The sequence below is a fragment of the Schistocerca nitens genome, chromosome 4, assembly GCF_023898315.1.
Source record: "Schistocerca nitens isolate TAMUIC-IGC-003100 chromosome 4, iqSchNite1.1, whole genome shotgun sequence".
In the NCBI taxonomy this organism is placed as follows: domain Eukaryota; kingdom Metazoa; phylum Arthropoda; class Insecta; order Orthoptera; family Acrididae; genus Schistocerca; species Schistocerca nitens.
In genome coordinates, this window is record NC_064617.1 from 601,875,685 (window position 1) to 601,902,761 (window position 27,077).

General features: G+C 41.2%; 1 protein-coding gene across 1 annotated transcript in view; it reads left to right on the forward strand.

Moving 5' to 3' along the window:
* LOC126251319 (uncharacterized) overlaps positions 1-27,077 on the forward strand; it is a 285,573-nt gene that overhangs the window by 77,300 nt on the left and 181,196 nt on the right. The window contains exon 4 of the mRNA XM_049951649.1: positions 25,482-25,618. Within this exon, the coding sequence (XP_049807606.1) occupies positions 25,482-25,618 (137 nt within the window). The remainder of the gene's footprint in view (positions 1-25,481; positions 25,619-27,077) is intronic.

Genomic DNA, 27,077 nt, shown 5'->3' on the forward strand with positions numbered 1-27,077 from the left:
CTGTAATTTTAGCAGACTCACAACTTGCTCATACTGCTTAGCGTTCATAAGCGTGCGACCGGCGGCGAAGGAAGAAACACACAATGGCAGAAAATCCGAACACCAAAAAGTAATTCGGTAGAGTACTGAAATTTCGGAAACATATTTGTCCAGGTAACATATTCAATGATTAACATCGCAAGATCACAGGCTAATCTAAGCGCAAGATAAGCCACTGAAATGCTGGTACATTAATAACCGGTGTAACCGCCAGAATGTTGCATCCAAGCATGCAAACATGCAGGCATTGTGTTGTACAAATACCAGATGGCAGTTTGTAGGATGACGCTGGAGTTGACGTCTGATGATTTCTCATATGTGGTCGATGGGAGACAGATGTGGTGATCGAGGCGGCCAAGGCAACATGTCGACACTCCGTGAAGCATATTGGGTTACAACAGCGGTATGTGGACGAACGTTTTCCTGGGTAAAACACCCCCTGGAGTGCTGTTCGTAAATGGCAACTCAACAGGACGAATCACGAAATTGACGTACAAATTTCTACATCTACATCTACATTTATACTCCGCAAGCCACCGAACGGTGTGTGCCACTGTCATTACCTCCCTTTCGTGTTCCACTCGCGAATGGTTCGCGTGAAGAACGACTGCCGGAAAGCCTCCGTGCGCGCTCCAATCTCTCTAATTTTACATTCGTGATCTCCTCGGGAGGTGTAAGTAGGGGGAAGCAATATATTCGATACCTCATCCAGAAACGCACCCTCTCGAAATCTGGACATCAAGCTACACCGCGATGCAGAGCGCCTCTCTTGAAGAGTCTGCCACTTGAGTCCGCTAAACATCTCCGTAATGCTATCACGCTTACCAAATAACCCTGTGACGAAACGCGCCGCTCTTCTTTGGATCTTCTCTATCTCCTCTGTCAACCCGACCTGGTACGGATCCCACACTGATGAGCAATACTCAAGTATAGGCCGAACGAGTGTTTTGTAAGCCACCTCCTTTGTTGATGGACTACATTTTCTAAGGACTCTCCCAATGAATCTCGACCAGGCACCCGCCAGACCAACAATTAATTTTATATGATCATTCCACTTCAAATCGTTCCGCACGCATACTCCCAGATATTTTACAGAAGTAACTGCTACCAGTGTTTGTTCTGCTATCATATAATCATACAATAAAGGATCCTTCTTTCTATGTATTCGCAATACATTACATTTGTCTATGTAAAGGGCCAGTTGCCACTCCCTGCACCAAGTGTCTATCCGCTGCAGATCTTCCTGCATTTCGCTGCAATTTTCTAATGCTGCAACTTCTCTGTATACTACAGCATGATCTGCGAAAAGCCACATGGAACTTCCGACACTATCTACTAGGTCATTTATATATATTGTGAAAAGCAATGGTCCCATAACACTCCCCTGTGGCACGCCAGAGGTTACTTTAACGTCTGTAGACGTCTCTCCATTGATAACAACATGCTGCGTTCTGTTTGCTAAAAACACTTCAATCCAGCCACACAGCTGGTCTGATATTCCGTAGGCTCTTACTTTATCAGGCGACAGTGCGGAACTGTATCGAATGCCTTCCGGAAGTCAAGGAAAATGGCATCTACCTGGGAGCCTGTTTCTAAATTTTCTGGGTCTCATGAACAAATAAGGCGAGTTGGGTCTCACACGATCGCTGTTTCCGGAATCCATGTTGATTCCGGCAGAGCAAATTCTGAGTTTCCAGAAATGACATGATACGCGAGCGAAAAACATGTTCTAAAATTCTACAACAGATCGATGTCAGAGATATAGGCCTATAGTTTTGCGCAATCATTTGGAACCTTCCGTTCCTCTAGAGACTTGCGGTACACGGCTGTTAGAAGGGGGGCAAGTTCTTTTGCGTACGCTGTGTAGAATCGAATTGGTATCCCGTCAGGTCCAGTGGACTTTCCTCTGTTGAGTGATTTCAGTTGCTTTTCCATTCCTTGGACACTTATTTCGATGTCAGCCATTTTTTCGTTCGTGCGAGGATTTAGAGAAAGAACTGCAGTGCGGTCTTCCTCTGTGAAACAGCTTTGGAAAAAGGTGTTTAGTATTTCAGCTTTACGCGTGTCATCCTCTGTTTCAATGCCATCATCATCCCAGAGAGTCTGGATATGCTGTTTCGATCCACTTACTGATTTAACGTATGACCAGAACTTCCTAGGATTTTCTGTCAAGTCGGTACATAGAATTTTACTTCCGAATTCACTGATCGCTTCACGCTTAGCCCTCCTTGCGCTAACTTTGACATCGTTTAGCTTCTGTTTGTCTGAGAGGTTTTGGCTGCGTTTAAACTTGCAGTTAAGCTCTCTTTGCTTTCGCAGTAGTTTCCTAACTTTGTTGTTGAACCACGGTGGGTTTTTCCCGTCCCTCACAGTTTTATTCGGCACGTACCTGTCTAAAACGCATTTTACGATTGCCTTGAACTTTTTTCCATAGACACTCAACATTGTCAGTGTCGGAACAGAAATTTTCTTTTTGATCTGTTAGGTAGTCTGAAATCTGCCTCCTATTACTCTTGCTAAACAGATAAACCTTCCTCCCTTTTTTTATATTCCTATTTACTTCCATATACAGGGATGCTGCAACGGCCTTATGATCGATCACTGATTCCCTGTTCTGCGCTTAGAGTCGAAAAGTTGGGGTCTGTTTGTTATCAGTAGGTCCAAGATGTTATCTCCACGAGTCGGTTCTCTGTTTAATTGTTCGAGGTAATTTTCGGATAGCGCACTCAGTATAATGTCACTCGATGCTCTGTCGCTACCACCCATCCTGTCAGAATGAGTAGGATAACTACTAGAGTGTTTCTCCTGTCTTACGAAATCGCAGACGAGACCACTACTTGCCAGCCAACTGACGCTCAACCAAACCCGCTGTTTTAGAATACCTTGCACTGCGGACACACCGCAACTAACGTTACATTGTCCTGTACCTGAAGTATTCAAAATTACCTGAAAGCTGGATTTCATAACTATTCTTTGCAAGCATCCTCCTGACACGCTAATGGATACTAAATAGCTAACTAAACAGTATTTTGTGTATAAAACTATGCGTTACAAACAATGTTTTCACTCTCAAAGAATAATTATTATTTTTAGTTGTTTGACACTATTGTTTTCATTTATTATGCTGCCAGAGTGAGTGGGGGATTGAATGTTGCATGTATGAGACTTCTGAATCTTGGAGTTTGTTAATAACGATTAACGAGCAATCATGCAGTGAGTCACATACATGTCATGAAATGCTTGTTGTAAAGTAACCAGTTTAAGCCTTCTAGAAACATAATCTCTACTTCTATTCTTAAGACAAGTAAAGGTGTGCTTGTTTTGATATTGTTTGCTTTTCAGAAAGTATAAATTTTGGCATATTAAATTAAATTCTGAGTTGAAGACTGGTTAGTCGGTGAACTTACCGTGTAGGACTGTTGGCTATAGTATGTTCCACCCAGAGAGGAGGGCGGTCGCTTGTTGTGGAAGTACTCAAGGAGTCATGATACAACATTCCTCTGTGCTCTAGCGGTTTCGTAAACATACTTAAATTTGCTTTTGCGAGAAGCTTATTTTAGAAACTTGAACGCTCCAATTTAAATGGCACCTCAGGAACTTTTAAAATTTTAAAGAAATTTGTAAGTTTCTTCCAGTAATACAATTCAGTAGAGCACATTACGTACTCGTATTCCAGAAACTTCGAATAACTGAATAACGGTGAAATGTATATAGTACTTACCGAGGATTCTAAACTTATCACCGCTGAGTTAGCTTATTATACTCTACAGCAGTGCTCGCTTTACTTGTTTCAAAGCTGCTATTGTTCTTCCATTTTTTGGAATATTCATTAACACAGCTTTTCCCCTTGCTATACTATGATTTACAGAAATAAACTAATACACGAAGTGCCAACTGTACTAAAGAAACAGCCCCATTGTGCCATATAAAACTCTGCAAACCTCCCAGAAATGAAGCCGGCCAACAATCAAGAGGGACAAATTCCAGGCAGCAGGTATATATAAAGGCCTATGTCAAAGTTCTACTGCAAGTAGGCATAGAAATGACACGTATAAATTTTAAAACACGGTACAAAGAACATAATAGGTGGTTGAAAGTATGAAACTCACCACTCCACATTTTCAAGTACTCAAAGCACTGCCACCATCATCGCACCAACAGAGAACAACATGGAAATCATCAGGACAAATAACCATGACAAAAGCGTTATCCCACTGTAGGAGAACTGGCTCATGCAGAAAACTATTGCAAAAAACTAATAGGTGATAAACGACTAGACACATAGAAACTCTTTGCTTAACTCTTTGCTAAATCTGACTAAAGAAATGAAATAGCAAAATAAATATCTTAGGTCGATTTTTACTGAAGCAACATCAACTGCAGCAGACTGCAGGCGGGAAAAAGACGATATTACCAGCTAGACCCGAAATTAAATTCTAGAAACATACTACAATAACTAAAACTAAGATTACATAAAACAATAATGCGAGTATTATTATGTGGGGCACACGAAAAGAAGACCTCACTTGCTTACATTTAAGAGAAAGATCCTCGTAAAAATATATAGACCATTCTGGAAGCCAACTACTTGCAAAAGGAAAAGCTGCCACGATAAAGAACTATACAAGGTGTCTAGCATCGTTGGAGTGATGGAAATCAAAACACTCCAATGGGTCGGACACATAGTGAGAGTGGCAGAAACGAGATGGCACAAAACTGTAATGGACTGGACCCCATCAGGTAGCAGACCAGCGCGCAGACCTAGGAAGAGATGGATGGTTTGGATAAGACACGACTTGCTGCACCTCTGAGTTTTTGAGAACCGGAGACAGGTAGCAGAAGAGCCACCGTAAGGTGTGTGGCCGGAGGGTACCCTGTATTACTACTAGTCACTCCCTTTCCTGTTCCATTCGCAAACAGAGCAACGGAAAAACGACTGTCTATATGCCTCCGTATGATCCCTAATTTCTCAGATCATATCTTCGTAGTTCTTACACGCAAAGTGTATTGGCGGCAGTAGTATCGTGCGGCAGTCAGCTTCAAATGGCGATTCTCTTAATTTTCTCAGTAATGTCTCGAAAAGAACGTCGCCCTCCCTCCAGTCATTCACATTTCAGTTCCCAAAGCATCTCCATAACGCTTACGTGTTGTTCCAACCTATCGGTAACAAATCTAGCAGCCCGTCTCTGAATTGCTTCGATGTCTTCCTTCAATCCGCCTGGTACGGATCCCAAATACTCGAGCAGTACTCAAGAATAGGTCGCACCAGCATCCTATATGCGGTCTCATTTACAAGTAAACCAATCTTCCCTAAAATTCTCTCAATAAATTGAAGTCGACCATCCGCCTTCCTCACCACAGTTCCCACATGCTCGTTCATTTCATATCGCTTTGCAACGTTTCGCCCAGATATTTAAATGACTTGACTGTGTCAAGCAGGACGCTAGTAATACTATATCCGTACATTACAGGTTTGTTCTTCCTGCTCATCCGCACTAACTCATATTTTTCCACATTTAGAGCTAGCTGCCATTCATGAGACCAACTACAGATTTTGTCTAAGTCGTCCTATATCTTCCTACAGTCACTCAACTTCGGCACCTTAAGGTATACCACAGCATCGTCAGAAAAAAACCGCAGATTGCTGCCCACCCTGTCCACCAAATCATTTGTGTACATAGAAAACAACAGTGGTTCTATCAAACATCCCTGGGGCACTTCCTGACAGTATCCGCGGTGGCCGCGCGGTTCTAGGCGCTTCAGTGCGGAACCGCATGACTGCTACGGTCGCAGGTTCCGATCCTGCCTCGGGCATGGATGGGTGTGCTGTCCTTAGGTTAGTTAGGTTTAAGTAGTTCTAAGTTCTAGGGGCTGATGACCTCCGATGTTAAGTCCCATAGTGCTCAGAGCCACTTGAACTCTGACTGTCGAGGACAACATATTGGGTTCTGTTACTTAAGAAGTCTTCGAGCCACTCACATATCTGGGAACGTATTCCATATGCCCGTACCTTCGATTAACAGCCTGGAGTGAGGCATCGTGCCAAAAGCTTTCCAAAATGTAAGAACATGGAATATGCCTGTTGCCCTGTTGTCACAACATATCACGTGAAAAAAGGGCAAGATGAGTTCCGCACGAGCGGTGCTTTCTAAAACCACGCTGATTCGTGGACATAAGCTTCTCGGTCTCAAGAAAGATCAACGTATTCGAGCTGAGAATATGTTCAAGGATTCTACAGGTAACCGAAGTTAGGTATATTGGTCTGTAATTTTTCGAGTCCGTTCTTTTATCCCTCTTACAGACTGGAGTCGCCTGTGCTTTTTTTCCAGTCACTTGGGACTTTATGACAACCAGGCAGAATCGCCGTGAGCATTGAGGCAATCAACCCACCGACGCACCAGGTTGAAGATACCCGTTTGGTAGAACACCGTGTCCTGCTGTGTAAACAAGTTCGTGACTGCCTGCTGCACACCCTCGTCCCACAGGAATCGTCGACGCTTCAAGACCTTTTTTTTTAAGGGACCGAAGGTGTGGTAATCGCATGGGAAGAGATGCAAGACTACAGGCCGGCTGCTCGAGTGTTCCCACTTAAGTTGGCGTAACTTCTGCATTACAACATTTGAGATATGGGGACGTGTATTATCATGAAGCAACAGCACTCCTTGTCGCAGTTGGTTTTCGGCAGATATACTGTCCCACACACATTCTTTACTCTCCGATGAATGTCTGCCGCTGTCTGTCCTTCAGCGGCTAAGAGAAGAATAACACCATGACGATCCTATTTGAACGCGTTTGGTAATAACGTCACCATAGTTTACATTTACATATTCATCGCACTCACGTCGGAGAGACACAAATGCAACACTGATCCCTTGCCTACATGTCAGTGCTTACGAGGAGCGTTTGAAAAGTCCGTGCAAAGTATGAGAGATGGCACCACCTGCGTGTCTCGAGGTCATGTTTAGTTAGTAGCATCTTTGGAAAGATCGCACACCAAGTTTCAGCCATACTGGTCTATTTCTTTATGTTTGGCATTCTTGTGAATCAAGGAAGTCGAGTGATTGTCAAAAAATGTATTAAAAATAATTTCGTGTGGTGATTAAACATTACTTTATGAAAGGCAAATCGCCTCAGGAGACTAAAGAGAAGCTTGATAACTATTACGGTGACTCTGCACCTTCGATTAGAACAGTTTGTAAGTGGTTTCAAAATTTTCGTAGTGGCCATATGCTGCTGAACGTTCTGGACGCCCTGTGAAGGTTACGACTCAAGAAATCGTTGATAAAATCCATGATATGGTGATGCATGACAAAAGGGTTAAGGTGCATCAGACTGCTAGTGCTGTGGGCATCTCGAATGAACGGGTACATAATATTTTGCATAAACATCTGGACATGAGAAAACTATCCGCAAGATGGGTTCCGCGATTGCTCAGGCTTGACCAAAAACGGAATCGTGTGAAGTGTTGCAAGGATGGTTTGCAGCTGTTCAGGAAGAATCTGCAGGACTTTAAGCGTCGTTTCATCACTGTGGATGAAACATGGATTCATTACTGTACTCCTGAGACCAAACAACAATCTAATCAATGGGTTACCAAGGAACAATTGCACCAAAAAGGCGAAGACCATTCCTTCGACCGGAAAGGTTATGGCGACTGACTTTTGGGATTCGCAAGAGATAAGCCTCATCGACTATCTGAAAAAGGGTAAAACTATTACAGGTGAATATTATTCATAGTTATTGGACCGTCTGAAAACCGAGCTGCAAGAAAAACGCCGGCGATTGGACCGCAAAAAAGTCCTTTCCCATCACGACAATGCACCAACACACACCTCAGAAGTTGTGGTCTCAAAATAAATGGAAATAGGATTGCAACTCGTTTCACCCCCCCCCCCCTCTATTCTCTTGACTTAGCTCCCTCGGATTACTGTTTGTTCCCCAATTTGAAGAAAAATCTGGCGGGACAAAGATTTTATTCAGACGAGGAGGTGATTGCAGCAACTAATAGCTATTTTGCAGACCTGAGCTTATTCGGACGGGATCAACAAATTAGAACAGCGTTGGACGAAGTGTATAAGTCTAAAAGGAGACTATGTCGAAAAATTAAAAAGGTTTACCCCAAACACATAAGTAGTTTTTATTTTTGCACTGACTTTTCAGACGCCCCTCGTATATACCCGTATTGGAGTCGTGCAAAGTTGCATACACGCTACAGCAACGACTTCAAACGGACACCTTTTGTTCGCTCCTTATATCAGCCTCGTAAGTTGTGTGTGTGTGTTTGTGTGTTACGGTCAAAACTACTAACACCGTCTGTAATTAAGTAAAGCCCTGAACTATTAAGCTACGCTGAAACAAATTGAAAACGCTGTCTGGCCACGAATATTTAATGGAATAGTCAGAGACACACATACTTAGTTAACGTAGGGACGACGGAAATGAATTTTGCACAGCTAACTGCTCAAATATTAAACAATAAGTAATATTCCAACAAGGGAATCTCCAACAATGATGAGGTATTCTCGTTTATGGCTTATAGCCATAGGCAGTGCAAATGAGGATGTCCCTCTTAGCTGTAATCACCGAATCTAGACTTGTAAGAATAATTAAATCAATATTTTCCTAAACCATTTCAAAGTTACGTGCCAAAATTTTGAGACTGTGTGCGACAAAACCTCTTGCTTAACAATGTTTCTTATTACCATTACTGTATAGTTTGTATACTGTAGCTGTAGTATGAACCTTTGCATTATGTTTCTACAAGCATATTGTGTTTCAATGTATTGCTAGCAATGTGGAAGCAAATATTCTAAATTACGATTACAGTGTCGACCATGTATTCTCATACATAATAACCTACTCTAGACTACTTTTGGATACGAACATTAACGGTGCAAATTTCATTCGATAGGTGTGGTGCCAATTACTCTAAACTGGAGCTGACAATTGTAAATGAAATTGAGTACAAAGAGTGGCTGTCAACAGTGCACAAAACGGCTTCCTCAACAAACGATCACAGCACACTGGCTAATCGCCGTGTGTAGAAATGTGCTGTTTTAGAAAATGTATCTACTGAGCTATATGATAATTTTACAAATAAATACAGTTGCTAACTTTATCTTGGAAACTTCGTTTAGGCCCTACAGTTGTTTCTTACCAGCAACAAATAGGTAAGCTCAGTAGCGGATTCAGGTGTGGGGGACTAAGAGGCTCAATCCTACACCAAAAGCATCCGAGTCCACCCGTGGCAAATCTCAAATTAAATCTGATATTATCCTACTGTCCTAATACTATACTACCTACAGTACAATTTTCATCACTTTTTACGTAATCCATTTCAAGTAGATTTAGTATGTTTTCAAATTTTACATTTCTCTAAGAAGGTGCTTATGTGACTAGTTTTTAAATCGCGGGTAGCTACATACACTGCCACCCGCCCGCCCGATACGAGTGTGCGGTTTGCACGTGCGCGCGCCGCACTGCTGTACACGTAGGGCTTGTGTGGTTTGTCGAAACATCAGACACAATAGAATGAGTTGTTCAAGTGGTTTTTAATTGTAATCAACGAGTGCTTTTGATTGTTTTGTCAAATTTTCAAAAAAAAGACATCGAAACGTAGACAAGGAGATCTTCGTTCTCTCTCTCTCTCTTTTTTCTTTTTTTTTTCTACTGAAAAGCAAGAAAGAAAAGAAGAGTTAGAATTGAGTGAAAATGAACCAGTACTACATGGAAACAATGTCGGTGACTTATCATTGTCGACTCAAAACTCAACAGCTGCATCTTTCTGATTATTTTGTATGTACTAAATGAAATTCATACAAACACAATTAGTCGAGTTTATGACTCTTTACTTTTTATTGGGTTGAGTTCGTTGATCTTTCGGTCGGGGTGGTGTGGGTGGCTGTGGACTGGACTCTGGATCAGTATTGCAAAGTTAGTGATTTTTTCCACTAAATTTGGTGGTTTTGAGTACCTGTCTAGCGTGCAGATTTTGCATCTACTAGCTGGTGTGAATTATGGTGGATTAAAAAGATTTGGGTGCTTTATGGTAAAATTATTTTTTTAATCACAATAGCTCTTAAATTTATATCACCTATACATTTTTAATAGGCAGCGGCCTTGCCGCAGTGGATACACCGGTTCCTGTGAGATTACCGAAGTTAAGCGCTGTCGGGCGTGGTCGGCACTTGGATGGGTGTCCATCCAGGCCGGCATGCACTGTTGCCATTTTTCGGGGTGCACTCAGCCTCGTGATACCAATTGAGGAGCTACTCGACCGAATAGTTGCGGCTTCGGTCAAGAATACCATCATGACGACCGGGAGAGCGGTGAGCTGACCCCACGCCCCTCCTATCCGCATCCCCCTCTGATGATGACACGGCGGTCGGATGGTCCCGATGGGCCACTTGTGGCCTGTAGACGGAGTGTTTTTTTATACATTTATAATACACGGTATTTTGTATTCGCTTCCGTGTTGTTTTGTGGGCGTAATTTTATGCACCCGTTTTGTTATGCGCTCTAGTATTAATAAATCTGCAAACGCATGGACAGTGCATATCTGTAGTGCCGGTGGTAATGTGGTGTTTCTCAAATCACTTGCTGTTGTTTTAGTGCTAAACATATGTGAAGTAAAGGGACAGTATACCCAGAAATTTCGTGCAGAATCGCTACGCAGTAGTAAATTTGCAGACTGGCTAGAAAGAATTCAAGGCGATGACACAAAAGCATATTGTAAATTTTGCCGTAATATTTTGTTCGCGTGGTCTGCCACAATAATAAGCAACAGTGACGTAAAAAAAAGGCACAAGACAGCGGCAGCACCACTGTCAACAAACAAAAATACCTTTCCAAACCGTGAAAGAGTATTCAGAAGTGAATCAAGCTGAGCATTTCCTTGCATTATTTATTTCCACACATTGTCCGATCATGTCATGTCATCATTTAACTGATTTGTGCAAGAGTAAATTCACAGACAGAAAACTTAAAACACATAGTAGTGCAGCTGTAAAACATGTAATAAGCCGGTATTTTGTGGAAAATTTGGGGCAAGATAAAGGTGACAGCATGTATATCATTATAATTAATGAATCAACAGACATTAGCGTGACTAAATTTTCAGGAATAGCAGTAATAATTACAGTGCTGCAACCAATGCGATCATGATCTCGAACATTATAATGCACAGTCTAGCGTGACAGCAATTAAAGACACACCTCAAGAATTGAAATTAGATCTAAACAAGCTGCAAGGTATAGGCACACACAATACGAATGTAATTGTACGTGTTCACAATGGTGTCAATCAAATTTTGAAAAACGTAATTCTGGATTTGATTGTTATAAAATGTGTAAGCCAGTCAGTTCAACTTGCTACTTCTGCCGCAAGTGGTGCGCTCCAGCAAATCTGGATTTCTTAATTTGGGAAACATATAGTTGGTTTTTGCGTTCTTCAACTTGCCAACAGTTGAATAGCGATATTTATCAGACTGTCAAAGGAGCAGAACCTCTTAAAATTCCACGCGTATGTGATATACGATGGTTGTTCATAGAGCCTGCGGTAAAAAGAGCTACAGACCAGCAGTTAGAGCTTAGAACGCACATTGAAATAACGTGAATTAAAGACAACTGTTACACTGCAGAAAACTGATGAATCCAATGAGGCGTATTTAAATGTTTTCCAAGACGAGTCTTTCAAACTTGCATCTGGCTAATAACATTTTAACCCAGCACGTTGTGCTAACAGAATTGTTAATAAAAAAAAGTTTTTGTCCTTACATATCCTATGCAAAGAAAATTAAATTTAGACTCTGAAAACCACTTAATCCCAGAACTTATGTAGGATATTAGTTCGAAAATAAGATTAATGAATAGAGAAAATCTTAATCACACCCAGGACAAGAACATGTCCTACATCTGAGATGCATCAGTTTGTGTACTAATTAATAATTCAGTTGTTGCAACGACTTCCAGACAACAACGAAATTTTGAGGAGAATTTCACTTCTTTCAGTGTCCAAAGCTCTTCGTGTCGTTAAAGAGTCATTGATTCCTCTCCTTGAATCGTGTAATATTGATCCTGACACAACAACAAAAACTGATTTTCAATGAGAAAATTCAGCTCTTGTCAAATGGTTCGAAACAGACGCTGTTAATTTCTGGTGTGAAGTGCTTCAACACAGAGATGCAAATGACGTCAACCCATTTAACGAATTTACAACGTTTGCGCTGTCACGACTAATGTTACCGTGATCAAATGCTGTAGTGGAAAGACTTCTTAGCCACATGAACATTATTAAAACTAAAGCGAGAAATAAAATGAAATCCGAAATGATGAATTCGCATTTGTCGATTCGAGCAGGAATCAGATAGAAGAAACAATATTGCCACAATAATGAACTGCCAACAGGAGTGCTGACGCAGGTAGGAACTTACAACTTTGTAACATGAGCAGCTACAGCCGTGGAAATTCGTGGTGACTTGAAACTGAATGAAACCGCAGATAGCTGTTAACTGATGGTTTATTGACCCGACCGGTTTCGCTGCGTTAAAGCAGCGTATTCGGGTGTAAGTGGTGTTACATAAATTAGCACATGGAGATGCTCCCAACATCCGTAGTCAGAGTGTCCACTAGTGCTTTACCCTTACGACTACTGACTACAGTTGCGGCATCAGCTGCACTATTCGCCCCAATGTTTCGCCGATTTTTATTCGGTGACCACTTCCCCACTTCATGGGCTTGGATTATTTGACTACGAACGTTGGGGTGTCTCCATGTGCTAATTTACGTGACACCACTTACATCTTAATATGTTGCTTTAACGCAGCGAAACCGATCGTATTAATAGACCATCAATTAACAGCTGTTTGCGGCTTCTTTCAATTTCATGTGACCTAATAGGAACTTTTAACGAAATGTAAAGCATCTGAACGTACTTTATCCGATAGTACCTCTGCCTCTGGTGTTAAACCTTATGTCGAGGAAAACGTTGGTAACCCCGAGCTCTTCGTTTTCTCTTAGGTAAGTTCGTTATGCCATATTTCATAATATTGTTTTAGCTTTAAACAAAGGCATAAACTGAATTGTCACATACCTTTGGTTGCTCAACGTACTCAGTGCTTAAAAAATAACAATATAATGGTTTTGTTAAAGGCACGATACAAATTGTAGTAGTTTATAGTGGTTTGGCCGGCCGGAGTGGCCGTGCGGTTCTAGGCGCTACAGTATGGAACCGCGAGACGGCTACGGTCGCAGGTTCGAATCCTGCCTCGGGCATGGATGTGTGTGATGTCCTTAGGTTAGTTAGGTTTAAGTAGTTCTAAGTTCTATGGGACTGATGACCTCAGAAGTTAAGTCCCATAGTGCTCAGAGCCATTTGATTTTATATTGGTTTGAATAAGTCCTTTCAGCGGGAAATCTCGTTTCACTATTGGCAACAAAAATGCTCTGAGCACTCGATCCTCTCTGCCTACCCTACAAGGGACAGCGTGAAGTAATATTTAGGGTAAATGATGTAATGTAATATCAGTCATCGGGTTTGTTCTGTTTTGAATTCTTTATAAGCTAGCTTTCTTCGAACAGATGCCGATGTTGCTGTGAATCTCATACTTTATACCGCATTATTTACCTAAAATCGATAAATAATCTTTTAATGGCTTAAAATGGTTCAAATGGCTCTGAGCACTATGGGACTCAACTGCTGAGGTCATTAGTCCCCTAGAACTTAGAACTACTTAAACCTAACTAACCTAAGGACATCACAAACATCCATGCCCGAGGCAGGATTCGAACCTGCGACCGTAGCGGTCTTGCGGTTCCAGACTGCAGCGCCTTTAACCGCACAAATGGCTTAAAGTACTCATCAATAAGAACAACTTTTAATGTGGGACCAACTCTAAAATTGCGAAAAATCAGCTGTTTCATACATTTTGGTCGAGTAGGTTAGTTTGTATGTAAATTTTACAGGGGCTAGCTGATTTCAGGTTCGTCCCATAACAAAAGAAGAGCATATTAATGAGTTTTATTTTAAACCCTTAAATGATTATTGGCATTTTTAAATAACCCTGTAATGTAGTTCCGAAGAGTTATTTTAGTTGTTGGTAAGCTGTTGATTTGCTTCTGCATGATTCTCTGATTCGATTACAGCTTGTAGTTTTTGTTTGCTGTTGTTAGAGAAGCGGAACCAGTGTCAGTGGGAGCGGCTAGTACATCGACTACTTGCTTTGAAAATCCTTTTGATATTTCTCATGTGGCAGGAAAAGTACTCAGTGTCGAGGAAAAGTGTAAACATCTGACGGAGTCTTCAGAACAACCTCGTAATTATGAATATCCGGAGCAGACAGAGGATGGACCAAAAAGAAAGTTCCGTTCTGGTTGGCTAAATGAATACTCTTGGCTAGTTTATAGCCAACAACAGAACGGTGCATATTGTTCTGGTCCAGATAGTGGGGGCAAGCATTATGTGGCTCTAAGGTCTTTAGTCACTCGTCCACTTTACAAACACAAAGAAAAACACTAGAAATCTTCAGAAACCATTCTGCTAGAGATTATCACAAAATGGATGTTTTAAAAAGCACACATTTCAAAAGTTCTTATGAAAACCCTGAAAAAGCTGTAAGTCACTTAATCGAAATTGAAAAACGGAAAATTTTTAAATCAAACAGAGAGCGGCTGATTCCTATAGCAAAGACGATCAAATTATGTGGTCGAGGAAACATACCACAGAGATGACGGTGATGAAATCAGCCAAGGAAAATTTCGAGCACGTCTAAAATTTCGCATTGACTGAGGTGATTCGTGTCTCCAAAAACATTTAGAGGCAGCACCAAAAAATGCTACATATCTGAGCAAAACAACTCAGAATCTGCTGATTGATTGTTGCCATTCTGTATTATAAAAAAGGTACACGACAAAGTCAAAGAAGCAAAATATTATGCTGTCCTTGGCGACACGGATGCCAGTGGTACAGAACAACTCAGTGTGTATGTATCATGTATCCGAATTTACAATTTATCACATCACACGAAGACTTCATATGCTTTCTATCTGCAACTGACATGACTGGTGCTGCATTAAGCGATCAAATCGTTCAAGAATTAAATAAAGTCGGCCTACAAGTTAGCATTTGAGGTGTCAAGGTTATAATGGAGGAGCCAACATGTCTGGAAAGTTCAGTGGCGCCCAGTCCCGAATAAAACAGCTCCAACCTAAAGACACTTAAATGCATTGAGCAGCACATAAACTAAACCTAGCTATCGCGAAGGCCTGCAGCTTGCCTACTATTCGCAAGTCGTTTTACCAGTTTTGTGTGCGAGTCAGCAAAAAGGTTGGAACTTATCAAGCGAGATATCCTTGAAAAACACCCAGAGGCGAAAAGAGTTAAGTTACAAAGTCTGGCTTGAAAGGTATGATGCACTCCTTCAATTCAAAGAGCTCTTTGACTCTATCGTACAGTTCCTTGAAGAAATGGACAGAACTTCTCCGTCATCGGAAAGTGCAAGTCTGCTGGCTTCTAATCAACGTGTAACCTCCCCCTCACTTATCGACCTTAATCACAGTGAAAAATTAAACCGCGAGTACCTAACGGAAATTTGGGAAAATCAATCGTCACCGAAGTTGATCTGTCGGTAAAGAGGGAGGCAGGGTTACATCTAAATGAAAGGAAAAATGCAAATGAAATTGGTGGAAATTGGTTTTGAAGAAGGGTAAAGTTAATAAAGAAAGTAAACGTGCGATCGTTACGTTAACAATTAACTGGCGTTAATTAGATATTTGAGATTTGGGGGAAATTACGGTCGCCAGTCCTATGGACAACTACTGTAAAAACTGAAAAAGAAAGGTTAATGCACATATAATTAGCACTAAAAGCGTGGCAACTGAAGGTTGACACGTGTTGTGTGAAAACTGAATGTTTGTCAGAAGTAATAAATTTCGCTATACTCTGACTTAATTTAGCAAAAGAATTAATAAAACCAGAAAACTTAAAGTTAATTTAGTGACTGAAATTAATAGTGAACTTTGTTTCTGAAGCACTACGAAATAAAATATAATGAGGTTAGTCTTGGGCTATCTCAACAATCATCTCAAAAACAACTTGAATATACGCAATTTAGAAATAAGAGATTTACCTTTGAACTTGAATTAAATGATCCTGAACAACTAACAATAGTAAAGTTTAGTACGTACCAGGCTGAACTGCAGTCCCAGGTAAGCTAAAAAACGGTAACAAAACTCGCACTCTTAATTTGTGCTTGTGTAATCTAAATATAGTTCTGTTTGTTTATAGTAGCCAGCTATGAATACTTTAACTGAACTTTGAAATTAAAGCAGTGAAATGGAATGATATTACTTTAATGCTGGCGTTTGAATTTCAATGACACTCGGGCTCATTTCGGAAAAGGAAGGGACTCTGCTTGGTAATGCAATTGGGACAATGAGCAACAAAGGTTCATGCTAAGTTGCTGTATTTTAGTGTTGCAAATGGAACAGTTTGAAAAGCTGAGGTCTGCATTCAGTTCTAAAACTTTACGTGCTTTCAGTCGTCCTTGTTGAGTGAAGGTTTGAAGTCGTCGATCAAGGAGGTGGCAACAATCACTTATTGTCGGCCGTCGCTGTTGCAGAAGCTGGATGTTGGCGCGCCTTCTTCTCGACACGGTCACCAGGCGAAACAGGCTCTTGATGTGAGCCAGCTAATGTTTCCCGTCCACGACACCGTGCCAGAAACTATCATAGCGGCAGTCGAGCGCAATTACATGCTGCCAAACCCCGCAGCAACTCGCGGGAGCGTCACTTAACACACCTGTTCCACCGCCCTACTCCAGCCAGACTCGGCTCTGCCCGCGCTCCACGCGGCCGAGTTAACACTACTCAAGATCCTAAACACTTTGGTTCTCCACACGACCTATCGATGTAATCGTTCGGTAGCATAGTTTTCCCTAGGCAAGACCCAGCCTGAAAATACAAATAATATTTACAAACCAATTATACGAGGGCAGTTCAATAAGTAATGCAACACATTTTTTTTCTGAAACAGGGGTTGTTTTATTCAGCATTGAAATACACCAGGTTATTCCCCAATCTTTTAGCTACACAACACTATTTTTCAACGTAATCTCCATTCAATGCTACGGCCTTACGCCACCTTGAAATGAGGGCCTGTATGCCTGCACGGTACCATTCCACTGGTCGATGTCGGAGCCAACGTCGTACTGCATCAATAACTTCTTTATCATCCGCGTAGTGCGTCCCACGGATTGCGTCCTTCATTGGGCCAAACATATGGAAATCCGACGGTGTGAGATCGGGGCTGTAGGGTGCATGAGGAAGAACAGTCCACTGAAGTTTTGTGAGCTCCTCTTGGGTGCGAAGACTTGTGTGAGGTCTTGCGTTATCATGAAGAAGGAGAAGTTCGTTCTGATTTTTGTGCCTACGAACACGCTGAAGTCGTTTCTTCAATTTCTGAAGAGTAGCACAATACACTTCAGAGTTGATCGTTTGACGATGGGGAAGGACATCGAACAGAATAACCCCTTCAGCGTCCCAGAAGACTGTAACCATGACTTTACCGGCTGAGGGTATGGCTTTAAACTTTTTCTTGGTAGGGGAGTGGATGTGGCGCCACTCCATTGATTGCCGTTTTGTTTCAGGTTCGAAGTGATGAACCCATGTTTCATCGCCTGTAACAATCTTTGACAAGAAATTGTCACCCTCAGCCACATGGCGAGCAAGCAATTCCGCACAGATGGTTCTCCTTTGCTCTTTATGGTGTTCGGTTAGACAACGAGGGACCCAGCGGGAACAAACCTTTGAATATCCCAACTGGTGAACAATTGTGACAGCACTACCAACAGAGATGTCAAGTTGAGCACTGAGTTGTTTGATGGTGATCCGTCGATCATCTCAAACGAGTGTGTTCGCACGCTCCGCCATTGCAGGAGTCACAGCTGTGCAATGCCGGCCCGCACGCGGAAGATCAGACAGTCTTGCTTGACCTTGCGGCGATGATGACACACGCTTTGCCCAACGACTCACCGTGCTTTTGTCCACTGCCAGATCACCGTAGACATTCTGCAAGCGCCTATCAATATCTGAGATGCCCTGGTTTTCCGCCAAAAGAAACTCGATCACTGCCCGTTGTTTGCAACGCACATCTGTTACAGACGCCATTTTAACAGCTCCGTACAGCGCTGCCACCTGTCGGAAGTCAATGAAACTATACGAGACGAAGCGGGAATGTTTGAAAATATTCCACAAGAAATTTCCGGTTTTTTCAACCAAAATTGGCCGAGAAAAAAAATGTGTTGCATTACTTATTGAACTGCCCTCGTACATCGATATATATATATATATATATATATATATATATATATATATATATATATATATATATATATATATATATATAATGTAAAATAATTACAACATATAAAGACAACGAAATGTCATATCTTCAGGTAACAAAATAAGGAAAAAATTTATAGTACAATAGATGGAAACAGGAGGATATGCATTTCCGGCGTTACAAACGATATCACTTTGTCTTAACTTTGACGGCAACCACCGCTGTATTTGAAATTACTGTTTCGCTTTCACGGTAACTTTAGACTGTTGCATTAGATCTCAATCTTTGCTGTGGGATGGTAGTGTAAAAAGAACACTGGAACGATACAGAGAAACGAAATATGAAGAAATTTTCCAAGAGGTGTGTTATATTGTAGAACTTTTGGACATCCCAGTGCAGACACCCAAAATCGCTAAACTATGTGCTCATCGCTCAAATAGAGAAGCACCTGATGCTAAGGACTACTACACGTTAAATAAACGTTTAATACATACACACGATTTTTGCTTGACATAGCATTTCTTTCTTTTCTGTTCTTTCGAGTTCGAGAATAATGTCATGTGTTCTGTTTCAAATTGAATGTATTCCTTCCTTTCATCGATTTTCTATTGGGATAGTTGCGGAGTCGCTTTTCGAGAGCAGTGCACTCTTCAATTCTCGACCTGTTCACCCTCATATCAAGTACCATCGTAAAAACAGAAAATCTGAAGTCTTCAGTGGCAGCTGCACGTATTTACAGCAGCGACTTGTCTCATTCTCTCTCGTTATTAGGAGAAATAACTCTTTGGAAGGAGCTCTGGGGAGACAGGGAACTCCCCCCACCCCCCAAACAGCAGGAGAGGCACATCAAGAGACACATGAATTTTTCCCTAATGTAAAAATTCTTTTACGAATTCTCGCTACATTATCAGTATCTACTTGTAGTGTGGAGCGTAGCTTCTCTTCGCTTAAACTGATAAAGTCGTAGCTTCGTACGACAATGACGGATGACAGGTTGAATTGTTTGGTTGCCATGTATATTCACCGAGATACATATGGCAGCCTACAACCTGTTGAAGTCATTGAAGAATTTGCAAAGCGTTATCCGAGGAGACTCGCTATGCGTTAAATGAGCAAAATAAAATTATGTGTGGTTTTTAGTATATTAATGTTTACCTTGAGAAAGCCTACGCTCAGTTGGGTCAAGCCCCTCCCAAACCAAAATCCTGGATCCGCCACTGAGTCAGCTGTTATCTGTCTCGTTCATTCGTAAGAATATATAGTTCTCAACTGCATGATTCTGAAGTAAAGACCTGCACGAATAATTGCCTTATCATTTACTTCAGTTTGGTTTGCCAAATGAGAGTTTTGTTATCTTTCCCAAAATACAGCTAACTGCCCACGCAATAGTGCAAGGCATGAGTGAGTAGTAATGTTACGATTAGTATTCAAATTGTAAAGATAAAGTTAGTAAATCGTTTTCAGATAAATGAAAAAGGTTTATTTTAAACTTAGGTGGTATTCAGATCTCTGTAATAACACGGCAGTGAATCAGATTAACATGAAACTATGATCTTTCCTTAGCATTGTCATACACAATGAGAAGTGATTCAGACAAACAGTTTTAAGTTAAAAATTACTCTTTACTTTTCTTATAACATGCTTTGACTGGAAGTGGAGGGTGATGAATAATGATTAAGATTCTGAACACTTGACCGATAAGTTGCTCTGGGAACCAAAACGTAGATATTATTGAACAAAATGTAATGTTTACACTCCAATACTTCGCGATTATCCCTTGCAGCAAATAAGAACTGTATTGATGTTACCTTTCTCAAATGTGCCGTTTCTATGAAATCACCTCAAAATCATTCTCTGTTCTCAGCCACACCAGAGAGCATCTCGAATAAAATGTATTCTCTGTTGAGAACGTCCGCCATCAAAGCTCCTCACTCACCGACTGCACAACATACCCATACTACCGGCCGACTCCCTGTCTCTGTCATCCACTCACAATGCATCCTCTGGCAGCCGAAGAGTACCTTATCAATCACGTGTTCAGGCATCAAAAGCCGCTCATTATGGTAAACTGTCACCTCGTATCATATATAACGATTCACACTAAGATCAGAAAACAACTTCAAAACATAACCACCTCCTGAGTTTCTATTAGAAAGCCGTGTGTTACACGATATATCTCACTGATGTATCAGATCACAAAACACTGTATTCACAAACCAGCACGATTTTTCACAATAGGCGACGAATTACTTTTCTCCATTAGTAACATAAATCCTGCTAATGGTTTGCAGCTCCAGAACGCAATTAATTTATTTAACTGTTCTTTTCATATCTGAGTATTTATGTGACGAACCTGGCTGCATCAAGTTTGCATAATATGGCGATGTGACAGTATCTAGCAGCGTTACGTAAGGAGAGTAAATGAAATTACTTGGTTTGGAGGAAATAATTCAGAGCGAAATATTATAAATACGTTGGTATATTGTTCTCAACTTCACCCATGAACCATGGACCTTGCCGTTGGTGGGGAGGCTTGCGTGCCTCAGCGATACAGATGGCCGTACCGTAGGTGCAACCACAACGGAGGGGTATCTGTTGAGAGGCCAGACAAACATGTGGTTCCTGAAGAGGGGCAGCAGCCTTTTCAGTAGTTGCAGGAGCAACAGTCTGGATGATTGACTGATCTGGCCTTGTAACATTAACCAAAACGGCCTTGCTGTGCTGGTACTGCGAACGGCTGAAAGCAAGGGGAAACTACAGCCGTAATTTTTCCCGAGGACATGCAGCTTTACTTTATGATTAAATGATGATGGCGTCCTCTTGGGTAAAATATTCCGGAGGTAAAATAGTCCCCCATTCGGATCTCCGGGCGGGGACTGCTCAAGAGGACGTCGTTATCAGGAGAAAGAAAACTGGCATTCTACGGATCGGACCGTGGAATGTCAGATCCCTTAATCGGGCAGGTAGGTTAGAAAATTTAAAAAGGGAAATGGATAGGTTAAAGTTAGATATAGTGGGAATTAGTGAAGTTCGGTGGCAGGAGGAACAAGACTTTTGGTCAGGTGATTACAGGGTTATAAATACAAAATCAAATAGGGGTAATGCAGGAGTAGCTTTAATAATGAATAAAAGAATAGGAGTGCGGGTTAGCTACTACAAACAGCATAGTGAACGCATTATTGTGGCCAAGATAGACACAAAGCCCATGCCTACTACAGTAGTACAAGTTTATATGCCAACTAGCTCTGCAGATGATGATGAAATTGATGAAATGTATGACGAGATAAAAGAAATTATTCAGGTAGTGAAGGGAGACGAAAATTTAATAGTCATGGGTGACTGGAATTCGTCAGTAGGAAAAGGGAGAGAAGGAAACATAGTAGGTGAATATGGATTGGGGGGAAGAAATGAAAGAGGAAGCCGCCTTGTAGAATTTTGCACAGAGCATAACTTAATCATAGCTAACACTTGGTTCAAGAATCATAAAAGAAGGTTGTATACCTGGAAGAATCCTGGAGATACTAATAGGTATCAGATAGATTATATAATGGTAAGACAGAGATTTAGGAACCAGGTTTTAAATTGTAAGACATTTCCAGGGGCAGATGTGGATTCTGACCACAATCTATTGGTTATGAACTGCAGATTGAAACTGAAGAAACTGCAAAAAGGTGGAAATTTAAGGAGATGGGACCTGGATAAACTGAAAGAACCAGAGGTTGTAGAGAGTTTCAGGGAGAGCATAAGGGAACAATTGACAGGAATGGGGGAAAGAAATACCGTAGAAGAAGAATGGGTAGCTCTGAGGGATGAAGTAGTGAAGGCAGCAGAGGATCAAGTAGGTAAAAAGACGAGGGCTAATAGAAATCCTTGGGTAACAGAAGAAATATTGAATTTAATTGATGAAAGGAGAAAATATAAAAATGCAGTAAATGAAGCAGGCAAAAGGGAATACAAACGTCTCAAAAATGAGATCGACAGAAAGTGCAAAATGACTAAGCAGGGATGGCTAGAGGACAAATGTAAGGATGTAGAGGCTTGTCTCACTAGGGGCAAGATAGATACTGCCTACAGGAAAATTAAAGAGACCTTTGGAGAGAAGAGAACCACTTGTATGAATATCAAGAGCTCAGATGGCAACCCAGTTCTAAGCAAAGAAGGGAAGGCAGAAAGGTGGAAGGAGTATATAGAGGGTTTATACAAGGGCGATGTACTTGAGGACAATATTATGGAAATGGAAGAGGATGTAGATGAAGATGAAATGGGAGATAAGATACTGCGTGAAGAGTTTGACAGAGCACTGAAAGACCTGAGTCGAAACAAGGCCCCGGGAGTAGACAACATTCCATTAGAACTACTGATGGCCTTGGGAGAGCCAGTCATGACAAAACTCTACCATCTGGTGAGCAAGATTTATGAGACAGGCGAAATACCCACAGACTTCAAGAAGAATATAATAATTCCAATACCAAAGAAAGCAGGTGTTGACAGATGTGAAAATTACCGAACTATCCGTTTAATAAGTCACAGCTGCAAAATACTAACGCGAATTCTTTACAGACGAATGGAAAAACTGGTAGAAGCGGATCTCGGGGAAGATCAGTTTGGATTCCGTAGAAATGTTGGAACACATGAGGCAATACTAACCTTACGACTTATCTTAGAAGAAAGATTAAGAAAAGGCAAACCTACGTTTCTAGCATTTGTAGACTTAGAGAAAGCTTTTGACAACGTTAACTGGAATACTCTCTTTCAAATTCTGTAGGTGGCAGAGGTAAAATACAGGGAGCGAAAGGCTATTTACAATTTGTACAGAAACCAGATGGCAGTTATAAGAGTCGAGGGGCATGAAAGGGAAGCAGTGGTTGGGAAAGGAGTGAGACAGGGTTGTAGCCTGTCGCCGATTTTATTCAATCTGTATATTGAGCAAGCAGTAAAGGAAACAAAAGAAAAATTCGGGGTAGGTATTAAAATTCATGGAGAAGAAGTAAAAACTTTGAGGTTCGCCGATGACATTGTAATTCTGTCAGAGACAGCAAAGGACTTGGAAGAGCAGTTGAACGGAATGGACAGTGTCTTGAAAGGAGGATATAAGATGAACATCAACAAAAGCAAAACGAGGATAATGGAATGTAGTCAAATTAAATCAGGTGATGCTGAGGGGATTAGATTAGGAAATGAGACACTTAAAGTAGTAAAGGAGTTTTGCTATTTAGGGAGTAAAATAACTGATGATGGTCGAAGTAGATAGGATGTAAAATGTAGACTGGCAATGGCAAGGAAATCGTTTGTGAAGAAGAGAAATTTGTTAACATCGAGTATAGATTTAAGTGTCAGGAAGTCGTTTCTGAAAGTATTTGTATGGAGTGTAGCCATGTATGGAAGTGAAACATGGACGATAACCAGTTTGGACAAGAAGAGAATAGAAGCTTTCGAAATGTGGTGCTACAGAAGAATGCTGAAGATAAGGTGGGTAGATCACGTAACTAATGAGGAGGTATTGAGTAGGATTGGTGAGAAGAGAAGTTTGTGGCACAACTTGACTAGAAGAAGGGATCGGTTGGTAGGACATGTTTTGAGGCATCAAGGGATGACAAATTTAGCATTGGAGGGCAGCGTGGAGGGTAAAAATCGTAGAGGGAGACCAAGAGATCAATACACTAAGCAGATTCAGAAGGATGTAGGTTGCAGTAGGTACTGGGAGATGAAGAAGCTTGCACAGGATAGAGTAGCATGGAGAGCTGCATCAAACCAGTCTCAGGACTGAAGACCACAACAACAACATTGTTCTCAAAAGAATGCAACTGATTTACAAAGCCCACATGGGTCCTCAAAGTGGCAAATACAAGTAGGAATCTCGCAAAGAGTTAACGGAATCACATATTATCAATATACAAATAAATATTAATAAAACACTAAGTCTTTTACAGTGTAGGAGAGAATGATAATTTTGAATCCACAGCACGATGGATTCAAAAGATGATATTTGGTCCCATAATCACCTTCCATTTAATGAAAAGGAGCAAGTTAACTGGGTAGATACTTAGAATGCACTTCAGAAATAACCTGAACATCGCCTAACAGGCACCACGGCAAGTAGCTGAAAACATCTCATCCATTTTCTTCATCATTGTAGAAATTCCGAACCTACTCTCACAGACACCAGGCAAAGCCAAACTGCCTCCCAAAGCAAACAGAACAGAATTTGAGAAGAATCAGCACCAGAATGGTGAATACACCTCGTGGTTCCAAAACAGCGAACGTTACTCATTGGCTTGTGACCTAAACCGACCTCCAAAAATACGAAATGCATCAGTGGAGACAGAAAGAGATTGCTCAAAGAGCCTATTTCAACTATTAGAAAGACGCGAAGCATTGTAATGACAACTGGCAATTGAAGAAAAGCAAAATAATTGTGAGCAAAAAATGAAACTTGAAATGAACAACTTTCAACATAACTAAACGGAAACATGCACACACACACACCACACACACACACACACACACACACACACACACACACACACACACACACAGTTCAGTAGGCAATAACGTTCAACAGTTGGCAATAACGTTCAAAACATGAAGAAAACTTGTGCCCATGTCATCAATACAGTGCTGGCGATAATTCAAAAGACTGGAAGCCGAACAGCAGCTTTAAGTCGAGCAAATGGAGCATTCACGAAGAGCAGCTACAAACCTTGTAGATAAATATTCACACTACCATTATCTTCCAGTAAGTCAGAAAGTCGCAGAACTGTCTCTAACCTGAAAGTACACACGGTGTCCAGTATGTAAAACAAAACTTGTTAATCTGTGGCTGTTGCTTCCCTTTTCCAGTTCACAATCACATCACAAAGGTCGACTTGGGCAGTTTACAAAGGTTGATATTTCCCTTAGGGATTTGTTACTCCGGTGACTAGTCCACGTTCAAAGTCACTGAGTTCTAAAATAAAAGCCAGGAATCTGCGTCGGCTATTTCACCTCCCTTTCGGGTTTTAACCAGTGCATCGTTTCCTTTCGGTCATTGTTAGCGCAAAGAATTTGTCTCTCGAGGAGGCTGTCGATGCAGTGCTGACGAGTAACGTGTTCTCGTGTGTTGTCAGGGCTTCGTGCACGTGCGCATCTGGTTCCCGCAGTTCCCCGGCGTGGTGATGATGTCGGACCAGGAACTCATCATCATGTGCAAGCCGCCGGAGCCCACCATCATCGAGAACAAGGCGGCAGGATTCGCCGGTAGCTTGTGAGTATCCTGTACAAATATCTACTTCCAATGTCAACCTGCTATTTATAACAAACGCGCCTTACTGTAGCTGAACGAGACAACAGTCTAGGGCGCTGAAGTTTTGAAGCACTAAATTTTGGGCGGACAGTGACGAAACTTCCATAATTATGTATAATAGTGTACGTTATTAGTGGATTAACAACCTGACCACTTTTGTGGCCAGGCAACTAGTAGCCAAGAGCGGCCCAACTTCCTATCCCGGAAAAATAGAACACATAAATATACACTGTTTACTAACTTACAGTATTCTAATAGTCATGACATCAGCAACTGGATGCTTTAACAATTTATGCAAGAAATTGCAGAAACCGTCGAATTTGCAGTATTAAATTTTTTTATCACTAGTTTCGACGCAGAGCTAACTATCAGACCATCCAGTAAGCTATGCAATAGAATATATTACGACAGCTATATGACTGTTCATTCTCGTTAAACTCATCTTGTAAAGCAGTGCAAGACTGAACTTGTTCAGTAGAAGAGTTAGGTGAACGAGGTTCAGCCCTGTACTGCCTTACAAGATGTGTTTGTCTAGAATGAACAGTCATGTCGCTGTCGTAATGAGTGCCATTGCATAGCTTATTGGATGATTTGATAATGAATTTAGGCTCGAAACTAGACATTAAGTAATAAAGAAAACTAACATTGAAACTTGGACGGTTTTCGGAAATTTATGGCATAATTTGATAAAAATAAACGATGTATAAATTCAAAATTTCTCTCTTTCATTTTATAGTGTTTATCCCCTCGCATGGGGTTGCTTCTTTTTCATGATTTGCCAAATTTATTCTTATTTATGCTTAATGACTGGTTTCATTTGTTCTCGTAAACGTTATCAGTTAACTATTTAAGGGACATAACTAGTGTGCGCAATCTGGTTGCGAACATTGTAAACTTGGTACTGTGAGTTATCGTATTGCAATTATCGTATTGCAACTGTTTGTATACCACGTTTTCTGAGATGGAAATTGCGGGACTATCTAAGCATTTGCTGTAAAATTGCCTAAAAACCACGCTCAGGCTGGCAGGTGTGCCAGACAAACGGTCGCTGCATCACCGCGCGGATTCAGTGGGGTCTGGTTCACCTCCCTGTCTCGCCAAATAGCGCGCTGCCCGTAAAGGTATGTGAGGGGCTCATAAGAAAAAAGATTATACGTCTATAAAGTAGGGCTTTTTGTTTATCATTCCTAAGTGGTTATATAATTTTACATATAAAATGATGCTGTGATTATTCCTAATTTCCTGCAGCCTTATTCAGTAATTAAATGATTATTGTTGTTATTATTCCCAGTGCTGGTGGATGAGCTGTTAGCTCGTTTGTCTATGGTGCAGCAAATTCAAGGTTGTCGGCTGTTGATTTTTCGAAGTCAAAAATCAATTGTTCATCATGCCATACGAAAAAATTTACGTTAAAGTATTT